The following is a 20,225-nucleotide window of genomic DNA, read 5'->3' as shown; positions in this document are numbered from 1 at the left end:
AGTTGAGAAACCGCGCGTTGCGGCGGCCTATAAAAATTATATTGATAATTTAAAATTAATATTTGTAGAGTGAAAAAGAAAATATCTAAGATTATATCTGTAATTAATCCGAACACTAATGATGTGTTGCATGAATAATATTTTTATGTATACAAAATGAACATAAAAATTAACAATACCAAACATGTCCAATAAAAAAAACAAATATTATAAAAAATAATCAGCAAACATGTATCAATAACAGTTAATTTATTAACCTTTTCATCCATCAATATCATATACAAGCTATATTGTTCTATGGTGTTTCGATTTGTCGACTCCTACATCCCGACAAACTTCTACTCTCATTAGCCAATCATCTCTTCGCCATTCAAAACATCTAGTATAGTGTAACTCATTATTGTATTAGATGGGGAAGACAAATAAGTTTAAAAAAATAAAATTGTGTGCGTTAAATTTTAGGGTTGATTTGAGAAAAAAACCGGCTTACAAAAAATTCTTTTGGTTTTTGATATACACTTTTTCCAAAAATATGAGATAGTTTCAAATTCTGATTTGATTTTGATATTTTGGAAAAGATAGTTTTGAAACTTTTTTTCAATATATCCGAAATTAAAAAAGGTATTTTTTTTTAATTTTGATATTTTTTCATCCAAAAATTCCAGAAAATTAGAAAATATCAAAAATCCTTTTGGTTTTTGATATACACCTTTTTCAAAAATATGATCATAGTTTCAAATTCTGATGCGATTTTGATATTTTGAAAAAGGTAGTTCTGAAACTTTCTTCCAATATATCCGAAACTAAAAATGTTAATTTTTATTTTTGATATTTTTTCAATCAAAAATTTCAAAAAATTAGAAGTATTGAAACAAAGCTCTATGAGAGACGCCACCTAAACGCCCCATGCTTTTCCTTTATATAAGTATATTGATTTAAGGAAACCCATAAACTCAGATATAAACAACTCAATCAACCTTCTAATATTTAGTTATTAATAATTAATAATATAACCATTAAACACAACTCGTATAGTATAAAACATATTATAAGTTAAAAACAATCGTAAACTCAAATACTGATCCATAACACTAACCTAATTTTTAGTTTTTTGGTTTAATAAACAATAAAAAAATATAATATAATATGTTATAAATTAAGGAGGTTCATCGATCGAATATGAACCGTTTATCAAACTCGACCGACCAGCTGAACTTTACAAAGTTTCTGTTTTGATTGTAAAATAATATATAGTATATTACAGATTTGTAATATTACTTTCAAATTTAGATCAGTAGAGTATTTAAAAATAACGCTAATATATTTTGGTCGACAAATATCACAATTTTTTTTATTAAAAATTACATATTAATAATATTATATTTTTATATATATCTCGCCCGTGTTAATCGTTGAAGAGCAGTTTTTTCAGTTAGTAAATCTTAAAAAAGATAACGTGTTTTAGTTATAAAGGTAATTACAATATTACTCGATGTTGTTTTAGAAGATTGATTTTTTTTAGTTAGAAAATATAAAAAAGATAATATATTTTAATTAAAAAGAATAATTAGTTATATGGGTACACTCGTATTTGAGCCCAGAGTTTTAAAAAAAAATAGTTATATAAATATGCCTATATTCTGCCTAAGTACCAACTGAGCAAATTTTCAATATTTCGGCTTTAATAGTATAGTAAATCTTAAAAAAGAGAACATGTTTTATTTAAAAATGAAATAACTATATTCTTCGATATTATTTTAGAAGATTGAGTTTTTTTTAGTTAGAAAACATAAAAAGATAACATATTTTAGTTAAAAAGAATAATTAGTTATATAGATAGGCCTGTATTTCGGCCCAAAGTTAAAAAGAATAAGTAGTTATATAGATAGGCCGTATTTCGGCCCAAATATCGACCGACCGAACTTTTAATGTTTCGGTTTTAATAGTATAGTAAGTATAGATTTGGGCCCAAAATTTCGGTTTTAACAATATAGTATAGATTTGAACCCAAAATTATAAAAAATAATTAATTATATGGATAGACCTGTGTTTGGCCCAAGTATCGACCGACCAAACTTTCAATGTTTTGGCTTTAATAGTACAGTATAGGGTTTCAAACAAAATTTGTGGGTTTCAAACAAAATATAAAATAATCAAAACATAAAATAACTGTAAGATCAAAATATAAAAACTTTAAACTAAAACCAAAATCAGACCTTAAAGTATATACGCATACCGGAGTTCCATACCCTTCGGCCTCTGAACCAAATATATTGGAGGCGACGCACCGAGCAGTGTGTTCTACCTGATTCTCAAGCAAGCTCATTACTTGGTCTGATTATCATAACATCTGTCGCACAACACAATTGGTGTTCCTTATCTCTTGAATTTCTCGACTTTCTCGGAGCTGTTGTTTGATCGACTTTCTCGGAGATGTTGCTTGCTCGACTTTCTCGGAGCTGTTGCTTGATTATTGCATAGTCTAGAATTAAGGTAATAATACAACGTGATGATTTGATAATGTTGAGACTAGAGGATTAATTAACTTAATCTCTTTACTATAGTACTAGCAGAACCAATAATGGATATGTTTCTATGTTTGTTAATATTAAATTTTCACGTGCTTTCTTATTTTTTAAACTCAAATTCTTAATTGGTTATATAATCGTAGTTTTTCAATTTCATTGTGTTAAAGTATGTTTGATTAAGAGTTATGAGTGATTAAGAGTAATAGGTGTGTGTGTAATAAGATTATTGTTTTAACTTTTAATCTAACTTTTCATGTGTTTTGAAAGATAAATTGCGATGACACCATTTGTTTGTCAAATTGTCCCAATAAAACATAGTGTGCTGTCACAATTCTTACATATCACTTTTGAGATTCTAATTGATTCCTGTGAGAGTTGTAAGAGTTGGTAACGCTGCAGAGAGAGTAAAAGATATTCTCTATAGTAAACAATATAAGTGTTGTTATTTGAATATTTTACTCCAGAGATTAATTAAGATTCCTAAATATGAGATTTACTTACATTCTTATGTATTCCAAAATAATATAATTTAGACTATACTATCCAAATTATAATCTTTATTTTTATCACTCTCATTCTTAGTATTTTTCGAGGCTATCGACCCTGGTATTAGTTACTCCAATACTCAAAAATTATGAAAAATGTTGTCTTTAAAATTATCTTGTGATTGTGTTTAGTAAGAATAAAACAATGATAAATGTAGAGGAATTTAATTCTTATGTAGACATAAAACACTTTATGTATAGATACTAATTCATCTGCCCATTCTCGTCCTTATATATAGTCAGTTTCCATCTTCCCAAATGGTAAATTGTTAATGGCAAATTAAACTACAGCTTTCTCCAAAGACATTCACAAATTATATCATAAAAAAGTACCAAGCTTCTTCATCCCCCCTGCCTCATGTGACTTCTAACCTCCTCCGGCTCAAAATCTAATTACACTCAAAGGCTTCTCATCTCCAAAGACATTCACAAATTATATCTTAAAAAAGTACAAAGCTTATTGACCCCCTGCCTCATGTGACTTCTAACCTCCTCCGGCTCCAAATCTAATTGCACTCAAAGGTTTCTCATATCCAAAGACATTCACAAATTATATCATAAAAAGTACAAAGCTTAATGACCCCCTGCCTCCTGTGACTTCTAACCTCCTCCGACTCCAAATCTAATTGCACTCAAAGGCTTCTCATCTCCAAAGACATTCACAAATTATATCATAAAAAAGTACAAAGCTTATTGACCCCCTGCCTCATGTGACTTCTAACCTCCTCCGGCTCCAAATCTAGTTGCACTCAAAGGCTTCTCATCTCCGAAGACATTCACAAATTATATCATAAAAAAGTACAAAGCTTATTGACCCCCTGCCTCCTGTGACTTCTAACCTCCTCCGGCTCCAAATCTAGTTGCACTCAAAGGCTTCTCATCTCCAAAGACATTCACAAATTATATCATAAAAAAGTACAAAGCTTATTGACCCCCTGCCTCCTGTGACTTCTAACCTCCTCCGGCTCCAAATCTAATTGCACTCAAAGGCTTCTCATCCAAACTTGCGAACATCAGCTAATTTCTGATAATATCCAATTTTTATTGTATTTTCAGTAATTATTTATATGTATGTACAGTTGTACCAAATAAAACTTGCCCTATTTGTTTTAGTCAATCTGATACATGTTTGATACCTGTAGGTTCTTTTAGTCTAGATTATTTCAAGGAGATGTTAATATCTAAACAGCCCATTTGTCATAATAAGTACAAAACGATTTTTTTTAATGAAATAAGTTATTGATCACAATAATATTTGGGTGGCCAAAATTATATGTAAATATCAAATATTATAGTCTTTATATTACTAAGGCTAGATATTAAAAATTTTAGTGAATGTTAAAAGTCGATGATGCATCAATTATAGAATAATGACACTCTTTTTGGATTTTCTTTCAGTTGTCCAGATATAAATTCGAACGTTTTCATGCTTAACCAATATGTATGATTTATTAAAGTTAGCTTCCCTATGTATTATTTTATCATTTTTGTTGTTCCATTATTAATTTAATGATCGTATTTCTCAACAGCACAATACAACATGGAGATGGAGATTGACAAAACAGGTTATAATTTACATGAAACTACTATGATAATGTATACATATGGATAAAATTCAGATTTATCTAGCTTAGTTGTAGTTATTTAAATTATTAAACCATTCCATAGTGTGTTGCCGTCATTTTCAGTATCAGTTATTTTTGATAAATTCGAATATTTTCATAGACAACACAAGGTAGCGGTAGCAAGCAAAACACAGGATATCAAAATGGTGCGTTTGTATATAATTTTTTATTAGTAGATATATTTACACGCATTCCTATGTTTTATCTAAAACTATTGAATAACCAAGTAAATTATAATACATGTTTGCTTATGAATTGCAGCTGGTAATAAGAGCAAGGAAGAGTGTAATAAGAGACGACGTGAAGCCTACCATAAAGGTCCGATCAATATTTGCATATTCATCTTATAACTCTATATATGTACCTGACAAGCTGTGATGTAATTCTTATTATTAAATTAAATGCTTTGATCAATCGGTTATGATAATACATCTATGGGGTAATTATTACAAGTTTTAATTAGTTAGAAATCTCGGTGTAGGAATTGAGCTTGAAAGTAATGAGCAAAGAGAGCAATGAAATAAGGAGCAACGACAACGATATCAAAAAGGTATATCAACAGATCACAAGTTTATTTAACTTTTGGCACCTCCATTTTAGTGAATTTGTCTTAATTAATTTTTAGGCTCAATTAAATTGTGTCTTATAATCTATTCTTTAAAATAAAAAGTTGGTGAAATATAATAAATCATGTTCAGTTTATATATCTATACTATATATTGCATTCTAGATAAAAAAAATACTAAATATAATTTTTAGCATAGATACATTTTCCTTGGCATTACAAATATTTCTAACAAAACAAGTTTAAGACTCATGTTATACTTCTTGCTTAACACAAGTAATTTGTACACAAAATTCTGTTGGAAATATTAAACTATTAGCGCAACAATGAGGCAGTTATATATCAGGAATTAACAAGAACAGGCAAGGCACCAAATAACGATACAATACACGAAGGCAAAACAGAAATATAATCAGTACCTTAAATCGACAAGAAAAGACAGAAATCACTTAGCTTGCGAAGCTTTATCAAATACTGATCACAATCAGAATAACAGTTGAGTCGCCTAGCCCTTGAAAAGCCTAGACTGTTCTTGAAACGATAATTGCCCCACTCACGCTGTGTTGGGTTGCAGCAATATCGCCTCCAGGATAAAACAGCTCAGATCAACTCGTTCACAGACACGCAATTGATCAACAGCGACCTGACCTCAGTTCGCCCAGAAAACCTATGCAATCTATTCTGTATGTATTTTTGCAGAGAGAAAATAGAGAAGAGTAGCATCTAGGGTTTTTATCTTTTTGTTATCAGTCTATCTCACAAAACGTTTTGATTCTGTATATAATACAAAATACAAACGTAACTGAAGATATGGCATTAATTACAATAAATATTCTGACTTAAATCGTTTTATTTTAATTGAATATATGTCAGTACATTCACCACTCAGGGGCACGTACATTCACCACTCAGGGGCACGTACATTCATAATAAAATAATATTATAAGTCAAGATTTATTTAAATAAAACAACGGTAAAATCCTTTGCCCAGGTTGCTTCGCGTACGCGAGACGCCGAGACATTCGCCCAAATCGCCCTTCGACGCGACCCGAACCGACCCGAGTCGAGGCGTGGCAGGGCGGCGGCGGCGCGTGTGTGTGTGTGCGCGCGAGGCGCTCGCTACAACCTTGCACACCCACATGCCTTAGTAGTTGAACACTACACTTGCACATGTACTATATAAAGCCACCAACCTCACTTTCCAATATCAATGTGGGACTAACCCACATAACATATTTTACCACTTTCAAGCTACTAACTTCAACTCAATTTATTTATGGATTACACTAAGAAAATGTCTTAGATCCAAACATGAAAGTTTAAGTCCTCATTACAAGGAACAACCTCCAACAATTAGATTAAAATAATTCCATCAAGAACCCATATAAAATGAGTCTTAAATTTACCATTTTCTAACAATCCCCCACTAATCCACACAGAAATGCATATCAGATTTTATCATGACTTGTTTTTCAGAGTAGGTACCCTTCCGGGTTTGAACCCTCCTAAGTCCTCTACTTCGATGGCTACCAGATATAGATGGAATATTTCACCTTGAATCTTTATCCGTTTGGTGTAACCACACTCCATAGACGACGACAAGTCAAAGGCTATGGTACAGATCTACAGCTTTGAGACGTTAATGGTCGTGTCTCGATCCTGTTCGACGAATGTTTCAAGGAATAACCCATTCCTCTAATTGCGACCATACAATTACATTCGCTTAGCTGGGCATCTCCAAAGATGTACTGCTAACATCTCGTCAAATGACTTGACCCCATTCGGAGTTTTAAAAACTCTTGCTATACATGCAGTAACAGTACCTTTTAAGGTTTTCAGGGGATAGACTCAGATACATAAGTATCTAGCTATATGTAGTAAAGGTACTACCGATCCATCCTTACAACTTGTTATTACCACATTGAATACACTTCGAGGGATCTCCTCTCAGGTGTATTGGGTTCCCGCTGTAGATGAACCATGATGGGTTACCAGTCCCATCCCCAACCTCGACTTAAGGACTACAACATGCTCAAGCCCCTCAGTCAACGGGTCAGCTATATTATCCTGAGTTCCAATGAACTCTATAGCTATAACCCTATCAGAAACAAGACCCCTTATAGACTTAAGTCTAACTTGGATGTGTCTCTTTGTCTTAGCGTTATATTTTACACTTCTGATCTTGTCAATAGTTGTACGGCTATCACAATGAACAGAAATGGCAGGAAGCGGTTTGCTTACTACAGGTAACATTGACATCAGCCCATGTAACCATTCAGCCTCCGTCCCCATGGCATCCAATGCACACAACTCAGCCTCAAAAGTAGACCGAGTAATCAAAGTCTGTCTAGAAGACTTCCAGGACACAGCTCCACCCGCTAGGGTAAACACATATCCAGTCACTCCATTGGAACCGGATTTCTTAGCTATCCAACTTGCATCACTGTACCCCTCGAGTACCCCCGTAAATATCCGGTAATGCAAGCCAAGAGAAATAGTTCCCTTGAGATATCAAAGAACTCTATCCAGAGCCTCCCAATGAGTCTTGTTCGGACAGCTTGTATATCTAGCTAACTTAGACACAGAATAAGAAATATCTGGTCTAGTCACGTTAGCAAGATATTGCAAACTACCAATAATTTGAGAATACCTTAACTGAGACACAGGTACACCTGAACTATTCTTGACAAGGGCCACTTTAGGATCATAGGGTGTACTTGCGAATCTACAATTTGAATAACCATACTTCTCAAGTATAGATTTCTCTATATAATGAGACCGTGACAAGGTTATTCCATCAGTTGACTGTGTTAACTTGATCCCAAGAATCATACTAGCCTCACCCATATCCTTCATCTCAAAGTGCCTTTTCAAGAAACTCTTTGTCTCGTTAATAATCGCAATATTGGTTACAAACAATAAAATATCATCAACATATAGGTATACAATCACACATTCATTTCCTCTAACCTTATAGTAGACGCACTTATAACTTTCATTAACTAAAAACTCGAATGCTAAAACAGTTTCATCAAACTTTTTATGCCAGTCGATAGGTGCTTGTTTAAGGCCATAGATGGACTTGACTAGTTTACATACTTTCCTCTCGTTACCAGAAGCAATAAATCCTTCAGGCTGATCCATGTAAATCTCTTCTTCAAGGTCACCATAAAGAAAAGCTGTCTTTACATCCATTTGATGGATGATAAGACCATGCACAGAAGCCAATGCTATAAGCATTCGGATTGTTGTCATTCTAGCAACTAGAGAGTATGTATCAAAATAGTCTATACCTTCTCTTTGCCTAAAACCCTTAGCAACTAGCCTCGCCTTGTACTTATCTATTGAGCCATCCGGGTTCAACTTCCTCTTGAAGATCCACTTACATCCTATAGTAGAACACCCATGAGGGAGATCGACTAACTCCCATGTTCCATTAGAAACAATAGAGTTCATCTCACTCCTTACAGCGCCTTTCCAATGCCTTGACTCCGAAGAGTCCATGGCTTGACGGAAAGTTAAAGGTTCATCCTCGACATTGTAAGTGAGAAAGCCACTTCCAAAGTCCTTGACTACCTTTGCACGCTTACTCCTTCTAGGTTCCTCTACTTCGTTAGGAGTAGAGCTACTACTAGGATTCGCCCCCACATTTGTCATCTTTTCCACATGATGGGGAATAGAACTCGATGTGAGAGTCGGATCATCCTCAGAATTACCCTGAGGTATACCAGTCTTCATAGGGAACACGTCCTCAAAGAACGTTGCATCACGAAACTCAACTATCGTATTAGCCACAATGCCATCTATGTCAGATTTTAAAACTAAAAATCTCATAGCGGTTGTGGTCTCTAGATAGCCCAAAAAGATACAATCAACAGTCTTAGGCCCTAGTTTCTTTCTCTTGTGTTCAGGTACAAGTACCTTTGCAAGGCACCCCCACACACGAAGATAATTCAAACTAGTTTTACGTTTTCTCCATAATTCATATGGTGTCTTATCCATGTGTTTCAAAGGGACCCTATTCAGAATATGGCAAGCCGTATTCAGAGCCTTTCCCCACATGAATTTAGGCAACCCTGAATTAATCAACATGCTGTTAATCATATCTTTAAAAGTTCTGTTCTTTCGCTCTGCCACCCCATTAGACTCAGGTGTGTATGGTGGAGTAACCTCATGAACTATACCATTGCTTGTGCAAAATTCATTAAACAAGTTACTTGTATATTCACCACCTCTATCAGATCTCAAACGTTTAAGTACTTTGCTCGTTTGTGTTTCAGCTTCATTTTTAAACATAATGAATTTTTCTAGTGCTTCATCCTTATGTTTAAGCAAATAAACATAACAATATCTACTATAATCATCTATAAAGGTAATGAAATATCTATAATGATCCTTAGTCAAAACACCACCGAATTCACATATGTCTGTGTGCACTAAATCTAACAATTCAGAATCCCTAACAACATTATGAAAAGGTTTCTTTGTTTGTTTAGCAGTCACACATGCTTGACACTTAGATTTCTTATCAATGGAATGCTTTGGAATCAACTCTAAATTCATCATATTCTTTAAAACACCAAAATTTAAATGACCAAGTCGTGAGTGCCATAAATCAGATGATTCAACACAATTAACAGAAGGAACATTAATAAAACCACCCAAAACGGGTTCCACATTTATCAAAAATAAACCATCCGACAAGCAACCCTTGCCAACAAATGTACCAGTCTGAGTAATCACAAATTTATTGCATTTTAAAGAAAGTTCAAAGCTATTTTTAACTAAATAGCTTCCACTTATAATATTTCTATGAATAGAAGGAACATGATACATTCTAGTGAGGGTCAGAACACGCCCAGAAGCAAACTTTAGGTCCATGTTTCCAATTCCTAGCACTTGCATTTCCCATCTTCACTGTCACTCCATGACACTGTTGATAAGATACAAAGAGAGTAATATTAGCACAAATATGCACATTAGCTCCTGTATCAATCAACCATTCATGAGACAGATAAGCGGAAAACAATTCAGGGTTGTAGGCAACATACCTGTCATTGGTTTCAGAGACAACAACCTCACCAACAACCATGTTAGCCACAGGCCCACTCGTGGTTCCAGGCACAGTATTAGCCTGAGCTACCACACCAGCTTTCTTAGCTTTCTTCATGGGACAATCCTTGCTCCAATGACCAACCTGTCCACAAGACCAACATGGCTTGTTTGCCTTTGGTTTCTTAGCTTTGTTCTTGTCATTCTTAGGTTTACCCTTCTTAGTGACAGATTTTCTTTTCTGTCCTACAGTTACTATGTTCACCTTCGAACTACTCCCATGCTCAGCAGGCATCACATGTCCTTGTTTGGACTTGTGCTGCTCCTGCACAGAGATGTCCAACATCAGATTAGTCCAAGTGATCTCTCCTTTCTGTCTTTTCAGGGAGAGAGCAAACTCTTCCCAAGACTTTGGGAGTTTTTCAATCACGGACATAACCTGAAACTTTTCAAGCAGGTCCATTCCGGACTCCTTCAAAGCATGCACCAACATCTCAAATTCATGCACCTGTTCCGACATGGATTTTCCATCCACCAGCTTGAAATCAAGAAACCTCGCCACACTATACTTCTCAAGACCTTGAGAATCAGTATTGTGGGTTTGGTCCAGCTTCTCCCACAAAAGCTTAGCAGTATAGGCATCCGATTAATATACATCGAAATAGAGTGTTCGCTAGCGCTGCCAAAATAGCAGGCCTAGCCACCCCATCCTTTTCAGCCCACAAAGCATAAACCTTTGCAGAATCAGCCTTCTCTTGATCCACAACAGGAGGATCATACTGCACCACTAGCCATAAGCCCTTAACCGTTAACCAGAGCTTCATCTTTTTCTGCCAACGAGAAAAGGAAGCCCCCCCACTGAATTTATCAGGCATGCCCGATAAATCAATAGGCTGAGGGAAACGGTACGTAGCCCAATCAATAGCAGTAGTACCACCAGAACCAGAACTAGAAGCACCAACAACAGTCGCAGGAGTTCCAGTTTCGTTAACCATCTTGCTAATAACTATATAACACAAATTATCGTTTCAAGATTGTTGGAAATATTAAACTATTAGCGCAACAATGAGGCAGTTATATATCAGGAATTAACAAGAACAAGCAAGGCACCAAATAACGATACAATACACGAAGGCAAAACAGAAATATAATCAGTACCTTAAATCGACAAGAAAAGACAGAAATCACTTAGCTTGCGAAGCTTTATCAAATACTGATCAAAATCAGAATAACAGCTGAGTCGCCTAGCCCTTGAAAAGCCTAGACTGTTCTTGAAACGATAATTGCCCCACTTACGCTGTATTGGGTTGCAGCAATATCGCCTCCAGGATAAAACAACCCAGATCAACTCGTTCACAGACACACAATTGATCAACAGCGACCTGACCTCAGTTCGCCCAGAAAACCTATGCAATATGTTCTGTATGTATTTTTGCGGAGAGAAAATAGAGAAGAGTAGCAGCTAGGGTTTTTATCTTTTTGTTATCAGTCTATCTTACAAAACGTTTTGATTCTGTATATAATACAAAGGGTTAAATATCAACTAGGTGATTGATTGCGGTCCGATGACTCAATTTGGTCACTGATTGGAAAAGTGACTCAAATTAGTCACTCATTTAAAAATTTGTATCAAAAAATCACTCTATCAGTAGTCGAAATTTTGAAAATATTATATATTGAGTTTCGCACATTTTTTATGAATGATATTGCATCTAAATGAAAGGTTCCCAATTCTACTATTTTAGCTAATATTGTTAGATTTTTAAACTTTTATCAACTATTTATTTTTAATTTTTTGATTTTTTTATTTGATTTAAATAAAAATAAAATAGTTGATAAAATTTTAAAAATCTGACAATATTAGCTAAAATAGTAGAACTCGAAATCTTTCATTTGGATGTAATATCATTCATAAAAAATGTGTGAAATTCAAGATATAATATTTTCATAATTTTGACTATGATAAAGTGATAGTTTTGATACAAATTTTTAAATGAGTGACTAATTTGAGTCACTTTTCTAATCAGTGACCAAATTGAGTCATCGGGCCGCAATCAATCACCTAGTTGATATTTAACCCATAATACAAAATACAAACGTAAATGAATATATGGCATTAATTACAATAAATATTCTGACTTAAATCGTTTTATTTTAATTGAATATATCTCAGTACATTCACCACTCAGGGGCACGTACACACGTACATTCACCACTCAGGGGCACGTACATTCATATTAATATAATATTATAAGTCAGGATTTATTTAATTAAAACAGCAGTAAAATCCCTCGCCTAGGTCGCTTCGCGTACGCGAGACGCCGAGACATTCGCCCAAATCGCCCTTCGACCCGACCCGACCCGAGTCGTGGCGGGGCGGCGGCGGCGGCGCGCGTTTGTGTGCGCGCGAGGCGCTCACTACAACCTTGCACACCCACATGCCTTAGTAGTTGAACACTACACTTGCACAGGTACTATATAAAGCCACCAACCTCACTTTCCAATATCAATGTGGGACTAACCCACATAACATATTTTACCACTTTCAAGCTACTAACTTCAACTCAATTTATTTATGGATTACACTAAGAAAATGTCTTAGATCCAAACATGAAAGTTTAAGCCCTCATTATAAGGAACAACCTCCAACAATTAGATTAAGGTAATTGCATCAAGAACCCATATAAAATGAGTCTTAAATTTACCATTTTCTAACAAATTCTACGTGGTGAGATCAGATATATAGTCCCTCACTACTATCAATGCTAAAAGCTAAGGGAACTCACTGTGATACTTTCTGATGATGAGAATGGAATCAGATTAGAGGATACATCAGGGCGGAATAAAGCACAGGTACTAGGACAACATATAGCTTTACAGTGGTTTACTCACTTTTTTGTGTTGATATATATATATATATATATATATATATATATATATATATATATATATATATATATATATATATATATATATATATATATATAGGGGGAGGTTCAAAAGAGACTGGGGTTGAGGGAGAGACCAAGGAGACTTAACATCTACCATTGGATAATTTTTGATCTTGTGGTCATTATTAATCGAATAAAATCAGCATATTTTATTAAGATTCACAGTAAGGGTAGTATACGGACAAAATGATTGTATAATTTTTGTAGCGCATTAATTGTATTCAATCAGTACAAAATCACAACATTTCCTTATCTTAAAAGATTGCGTCAAAGATTTCTACATCTTTCACGCTCACATTTCAGTTTCCATATGAGCACTATCCACATAAAGATTATTAAATGTTATTAATTTCATTGTTAAGATAACACTAACAACTTTCTTTTATGATTTCATTAGTCATCATATCTTCACTTATATTGAGTCTTCGACAATGAACAACGCGACCAATTCTCATTCCGATGTGTGTTCATCATGTATCGTTATAGTATAAGTTTTAATCGTATGGGCATTTTTATGATTTATTATAAAATTATATGTATAAATTGTAAACGGAATACAGAACACACACCAGAACACATAAGAGTATCCAAAATATATTTATTGTGTTCTACTAATATTAGTTGAATACTCTTTAGTAATGAACATTTTTTTAAGACTCTTTTAAGAATTCCATTAATTTAAATTATTATTTTTATTGTCATTACACAGAAAGTATAATGCATTAATTAATAAAATTTTCGTTTTTTATTTGAAAAGAAAACATAACAAATTAATATATTATATATGACCGCCTAACAAACACCTAATAAAACTTTTAGTGGAATCTTATAACTTATTTCCACAAGATTCTCTAAGGTGTTTATTGGAAACACGATAAGAATTTCACGTAGAGAATTGAAAAAGTTATCATTAATGATTTAATATCTTAATTTATATGGAGATTCCATAACGTGTTCATGAGTGTGATAAGAATAAATAAATTTTAATGTTTAAAAAAAATGCAATGAAATCGATGAGGTTCTACTTGAAATATCTGCAAAATCTTTTGTATTTATTATTATATTTTACTGACTAATTTATATTTTTTTATATTAAATAATTAACTTAATTTCACAATATTTTTTAAGATGTTCCTGAGATTTCCTTAAGGTGAGATATGATGAGGAGATTCCTTAAGGTGTTCATAAGGGAGGGTTAAGAATTACAAATTTTCGTTTAATTCAATCTCAATTCCTACTTTTAATCATTTTCAAATATATAATAAAATCAGTAATGTCCTTTTACCATCAGTTAAAAGTAGGCTATATTTTTTAAAAAAAAATTAGATATTGACCTAAAATGTGAATAAATAAATATTTCAATAGAGATTCAAATTAATCTCTCATAAATTTGTTATTATTAAAAATGTGAGAAAACTTGTCTGGACTTTTCGGAAAGGTGAAAAGAGTTTTGAAAAATAATAAATATTTGCTATTAAAAATAATAAGTATTTGGTATTAAATATTATTCCTTAAGGTGTTCATGGAGCTAAATGAACCCTTAAAACTTAAGAGAATCTCAAATATTTCATGGAGCTTAGCAAGATTTTTGATATATTATTTAACACAAAAATATAGAATTTAATGATTTTATTAAAACTATAATAAGAGATCTATTAACAATATAAAATTTAATACATTTTTAATATATAATTAATTTGAATATTTATTAAAATATTAATTTATAAGAGATTAATTTAAATTAAAAATATTTAAGATTCTTTTAAGTTTTAAGTGTTCTCCCTGAACACCTTAAAGAATCTCCCAATTATAGATTTGTCAGATTCACCTACCTTCTTGATCAACAAAGAGAAAATTTATTATGTTTCTAATGAACACCTTAAAGAAAAGGATCTTGTTAAAAAAAATTAAAAAATTAATATTCAAAAATTATAATTTAGTCGATAAAAAAATTAGTATTAAAAATATTTAAGATTCTTTTAAAGTTTTAAGTGTTCATTTAGCTCCATGAACACCTTAAAGAATCTCCCAATTATAGATTGTCAGATTCACCTACCTTCTTGATCAACAAAGAGAAGATTTATTGTTTTTGTAATGAACACATTAAAAGAAAGGATCTTGTTAAAAAAATTAATATTTAAAAATTATAATTTAGTCGATAAAAAAATTAATATTCAAAAATTATAGTTTAGTCGATAAAAAAATTAAAATTCACTATACCATTGTCACATTACATCATAGTGAATATAAACTGCTAACTCATAAATTAGAGAATTCTAATAACAGAGATTATAAAGAAAAACAATGCACTGGAAATTGTAGGCCATAAATTCAAACACTCAACCCAATTTTTTCAGAAATAACAGACTTTGATTCACAAAAACACTTGCATTATCTTTAAAACTGATGAAAACACCGTTCTTACACAGATCAGACTTTTCCTTCTTAACAGTGGTCATAATTCACAAGCAGAATGTAACTTGTTCAACCAACTCTTAATTCCCTTGAATATACATGTTATTGGCCGCCATATTATCAGCACAATACATTGTAACTATCACAAAAAAAAACAGCAGAAATTTGAAACTTGCTACTCGTAGTACCCCCTCTCTCTTGCTTTCACATTGTGGTGGATGACGAGGATATTTTCTCAATTTTTAAAATTCTGCAACTTGTTAGCTTTATACTTGAGTTGCTTCACTATGTCATCTTTTGTTGCAATGTGTTGGATTTCAGCACCACCAGATTTGCATCTATGAAGACATAATAACCATGACTTTAAGCAATTCATATAAATTGATATAATTTCTAAGATCAATATGCTACTAGATACCAAAGCCAAAAATCGAATTATGGGAAAATTTATATCACTACAACACAGAGAAACACATAGGAACACTAATAGAACGAAAGTAAAATATAGAGAAACACAAATATATGAACAATAGATAAGGAGCATAATCTAAATAAAACATACCTAGCAAAAAATCTGAACAAAACATGCTGAGACAGAGGATCAAACATTTCGGTCCCTTTTGCCATTACGAATGGACACAAGCCTCACTCCCACATCTCCAGTTGCGGCAAAGACAATGTAAAGAATCTTCACCGGAACTTTACTAATGTTTATCTCTTCATTTTATTCTTTATAGATCTTGGTTTCAATGAGTATACATAATACTCTTGGGAACACATACTAGATTCGTGTTAGTGTTTCATATCAATTTTTTAATTAATCAATGTATGATGATCATAAACGGATATATCTTGGATAAAAACAATTAGAAATTTATGTACTATAGAGAATCTTTATTTAATCTTGTATTCGTAAACACATATAAGATTCAGGTAAGTGTCCTATATCATAAAAATATATAGAAGAATTAAACAAGAAGCTCTAAGTAAAAACAAGAATCTTAAATCCCAAATAACCTTAATCAAAAATATAAAAGAAATTAACAAAAAAACACCAAATACTAACAAGATATAGTCATCAACAATTTAAACAAAAAAAATTTATTACAAACCTAGGACACTTCAATCAAGAATAATCTAAACATATCGAGAACTCCTAGAACTCCATAATAATGCATTTTATCATAGAATACAATCTATAACAAGAAGCAACAATATATCCGCAAGAAGAACACAGTTTAGAATCGTGTACAAACACATAAGAGAATTTAATGTTTATTATCGTTATGAACATACATAGAGAACAAAATCAACATCTGCTTCACCAATAGGTAAACCAAGAATCTCCCTTACATCTTGTTCGGTTACATGAAAAGTGCTTACATCCAATCTCAACAAGGGTGGATTTGGTTCAAATGCAATTAATAGGAACCTTGATATCTCAGGAGGATACTCCTTCAATTCAAAACTTAGTATAGAACCAAAACCTGTCGAGCAAATCCATGATTTCTGATCTTGAGTCAGAGATGACAAAGCTTCTACAAGCAAGCAAGGGTTAAGTCTAACAATCGATCGATCATGCCTGTACGTTGGAAAAAACGGAAAATAACATACGCGATTCTAGTTATAGTTTCATAAACAATTCGTTAGGAAAAGGAACAGTATGTAGAATATCTTTTCATATAACGAACCTTTTTTCATCCATGTCTGTTTCAGTCGTCGTCTCTTCTAGGGTTCTATGGAGAATTCTTCCGCGCCTGCAATTTTCTTTCGTTTGTTCTAATAATGTAGTTGTTAATTGAAATTAAACCTTCCAATATTACAGTATCCCATGATTGACGCTGGTGTATAATCAGTTCAAATCTTCCCTTCTTAGAATCCGTATAAAATTCGTATATATTTTTTTAGCCCTGTATTTTGCCACAGGTTCTGACGAGCGTGCCCTTTTTTGTATACAAGTTATACTGATGTAATCAACGGCTGTTAGAGGGTCTCTAGGGTCTCTCAAGATGTGAGGTCTCCCTGGAACTCGACCCTATATATATATATATATATATATATATATATATATATATATATATATATATATATATATATATATCCAAATAAAACTGATGGCAACATACAAAATATTAAGTCGCGGAGAACAAGACGAGTTAAACAAACGGGATAAATATCAAGTTGGTGACTCGTTTCGTCCAAATATATCAATTGAGTCGCTGATTTCCAAATTAACTCAAATGAGACACCCATTAGAAAAATTTATATCAAAAATATCACTCTATCGTTAGTCGAAATTTTGAAAGTATTATATATTGAGTTTCGCACATTCTTTATCAATGGTATTACATCTAAATGAAAGATTATGAGTTCTAGTATTTTAGATAATATTTTTAGATTTTTAAAAATTTATCTCCTATTTATTTTTATTTAAATCAAATAAAACAATCAAAAAATTAAAAATAAATAGTTGATAAAATTTTAAAAATCTAAAAATATTAGCAAAAATAGTAGGACTCGGAATCTTTCGTTTGGATGTAATATCATTCATAAAAAATGTGCGAAACTCCATATATAATACTTTTAAAATTTCAACTAACGATAGAGTGATATTTCTGATACAAATTTTTCTAATGAGTGTCTCATTTGAGTCAAATTGGAAACCAGTGACTCTATTGCCAATTTGATATAGACTTGATGTGCTTCATAATATAATTCTTTTAAGACTATGACACCTTTGATCATAGAAATATATGTTGACCTCTTACAATTTATATTGCAGGAGCATAGAATCAAACGCAAAGATAACTCAAGTTTTTCACAGTGGCACAATCTTGCAACAGACTTATTGATATTGGTTATTAACAAGCTTAATTATGAAGATTGCATTTATCTTCGAGCTGTTTGCAAAGGATGGAGAGTTATTCAAAAATCAACTTGCGCTACAATCCTTGACATTCCATTACAGGGTATAGCAGCAATACTTATTATATTGGGAAAAGACAGTTTCAAAGATTTCTTCAGTTTCTTCATCTGCTGGATAAAAGGCCAGAATGATAGAACTATAAAAGCATTATTAGATTTAACTCCTATACAAGAATTATATCACTGGGGATATTAACGGAACAGACCTGATGCAAGTATGTATACCTACTTCATGACTATGTCTCAACGACTTGGTAACAAAGATGCCGAATTTTATTGAGCCTCAAAAAGTATTATTTTTAGGAACCATGTTAATCATGATATATTTGCTTATTCATATCAAATTATCAAAAGTCTGTCTATGAAGGGTCACACTATCTCTGTGCTATTTAAGAATATGCTCGATATATATTTTTTCCCCAAGAAAAAGAAAACTGCAGTCATTATTCCCATCAATCTAATTACTTCGCCCGAGACAAGAGGCAAGATATTTGGAATGATGGTGGCTTTGAACACAATTGCGGAAGAAATTTATCTAGAGATAACATTTGGCCCGCTAGAAGGAACGCCTATTTGTATGTGTCCATATCCAAGTGAAGACAATCGCTAGAAGTGAAGACTCGGAAGAAATACATGACTATACATGTCTTAAGTTTAAAGTAACCGTGCTATTTGGATGCCTGTCAGCTTATCTCACACAATCTATTCATTTCCACCTAATCTTTTATTGAGATTGGATTCCTTAATAAGAGATTGGATTCCTTAATAAATCGATTGTACATGAAGTTGCTATTCTATTTCACAAGTATTACTTTAGATAGATAGTTTGATCTATATGTTCCTTCTGTATAATAATTCAAAATATATTAAATTCATTACCAAACAATATTTCATCGAAACAAGTCATGGCTATTATTTTTATCTACTTAACTATTAAAAAGTTACTGAATTGTATAGTAGAAATTAAAATTATCCAAAAACAAAAGATATATTAACTTAACACGTTCATTAGTTAATTATAATCTATTAATTAAAACAAACATAATTTTCCTCAATAATTTAATCTTCACAAAAAAAACATATATATGCCAAAAAAAATTGCTTCATAAACCGTCCGTGCTTTGCACGGGTTATAAACTGGTAATCAGTTACACACAAAATTCAAATATAGATAAAATGACACCATTACTTTCTGTAAGAATAAAATAAAAATTAAAAGAAAAAGTAAGACGAACTAAAATCACTCAAACAAAATGCCAATAACATCACTCCTAAAATTGGAAGATTAAATCTTTTCTAGATCATTCATAATTCTCATATGATTCATAATATACCCAATATACACTTTTATCATCACCAAGTCAAATGTAACCTTTAATGTAACCAAAGTATATTAATTCTCATATTGAAATATAATGATTTCAAGTCTAAGAACTAATGCATCATATCACTGTGAGAATTATTTATGACACAACAGACATGGAGAATCTCACATTGGATCTTCCAGCATCATGTATTTAATACATGTGCCTGTGTTTCGACTTTAGTATCACTATACCTATGATCAATCATATGTGATCATCAATCAATAAACACACTAGTCTTAATGCATTATTATT

The 20,225-nt window shown here is 32.4% G+C and overlaps 1 protein-coding gene across 8 annotated transcripts; it reads left to right on the top strand.

Moving 5' to 3' along the window:
• Positions 1–2,116: 2,116 nt before the first annotated feature.
• Positions 2,117–19,246, top strand: LOC108198351 (uncharacterized). 8 transcript variants are annotated; one of them, XR_010286216.1, is made up of 7 exons: positions 2,117–2,493; positions 4,603–4,638; positions 4,762–4,844; positions 4,960–5,016; positions 5,180–5,248; positions 13,054–13,168; positions 18,464–19,246. XR_010286216.1 is itself a non-coding variant. In XM_017366106.2 (7 exons), the coding sequence occupies exons 3-7, from the start codon at positions 4,614–4,616 to the stop codon at positions 18,800–18,802; spliced, it is 573 nt and encodes a 190-aa protein (XP_017221595.2). In that variant the 5' UTR covers positions 2,124–2,493; positions 4,472–4,514; positions 4,603–4,613; the 3' UTR covers positions 18,803–19,233. The 8 variants fall into 8 exon arrangements, 3 of the variants coding, with proteins under 3 accessions (XP_063938682.1, XP_017221595.2, XP_063938681.1); XR_010286220.1 differs by lacking the exon at positions 13,054–13,168 and adding an exon at positions 4,472–4,514 and having other exon boundaries at positions 2,118–2,493; positions 4,742–4,844; positions 18,464–19,237; XR_010286218.1 differs by lacking the exon at positions 13,054–13,168 and adding an exon at positions 4,472–4,514 and having other exon boundaries at positions 2,122–2,493; positions 4,799–4,844; positions 18,464–19,231.
• The last annotated feature ends 979 nt before the right edge of the window (positions 19,247–20,225 follow it).

Source organism: Daucus carota, chromosome 8 (assembly GCF_001625215.2).
Source record: "Daucus carota subsp. sativus chromosome 8, DH1 v3.0, whole genome shotgun sequence".
In the NCBI taxonomy this organism is placed as follows: Eukaryota; Viridiplantae; Streptophyta; class Magnoliopsida; order Apiales; family Apiaceae; genus Daucus; species Daucus carota.
The sequence above is the reverse complement of the archived record's forward strand: the minus strand, read 5'-3'. Positions and strand labels throughout refer to the sequence as shown.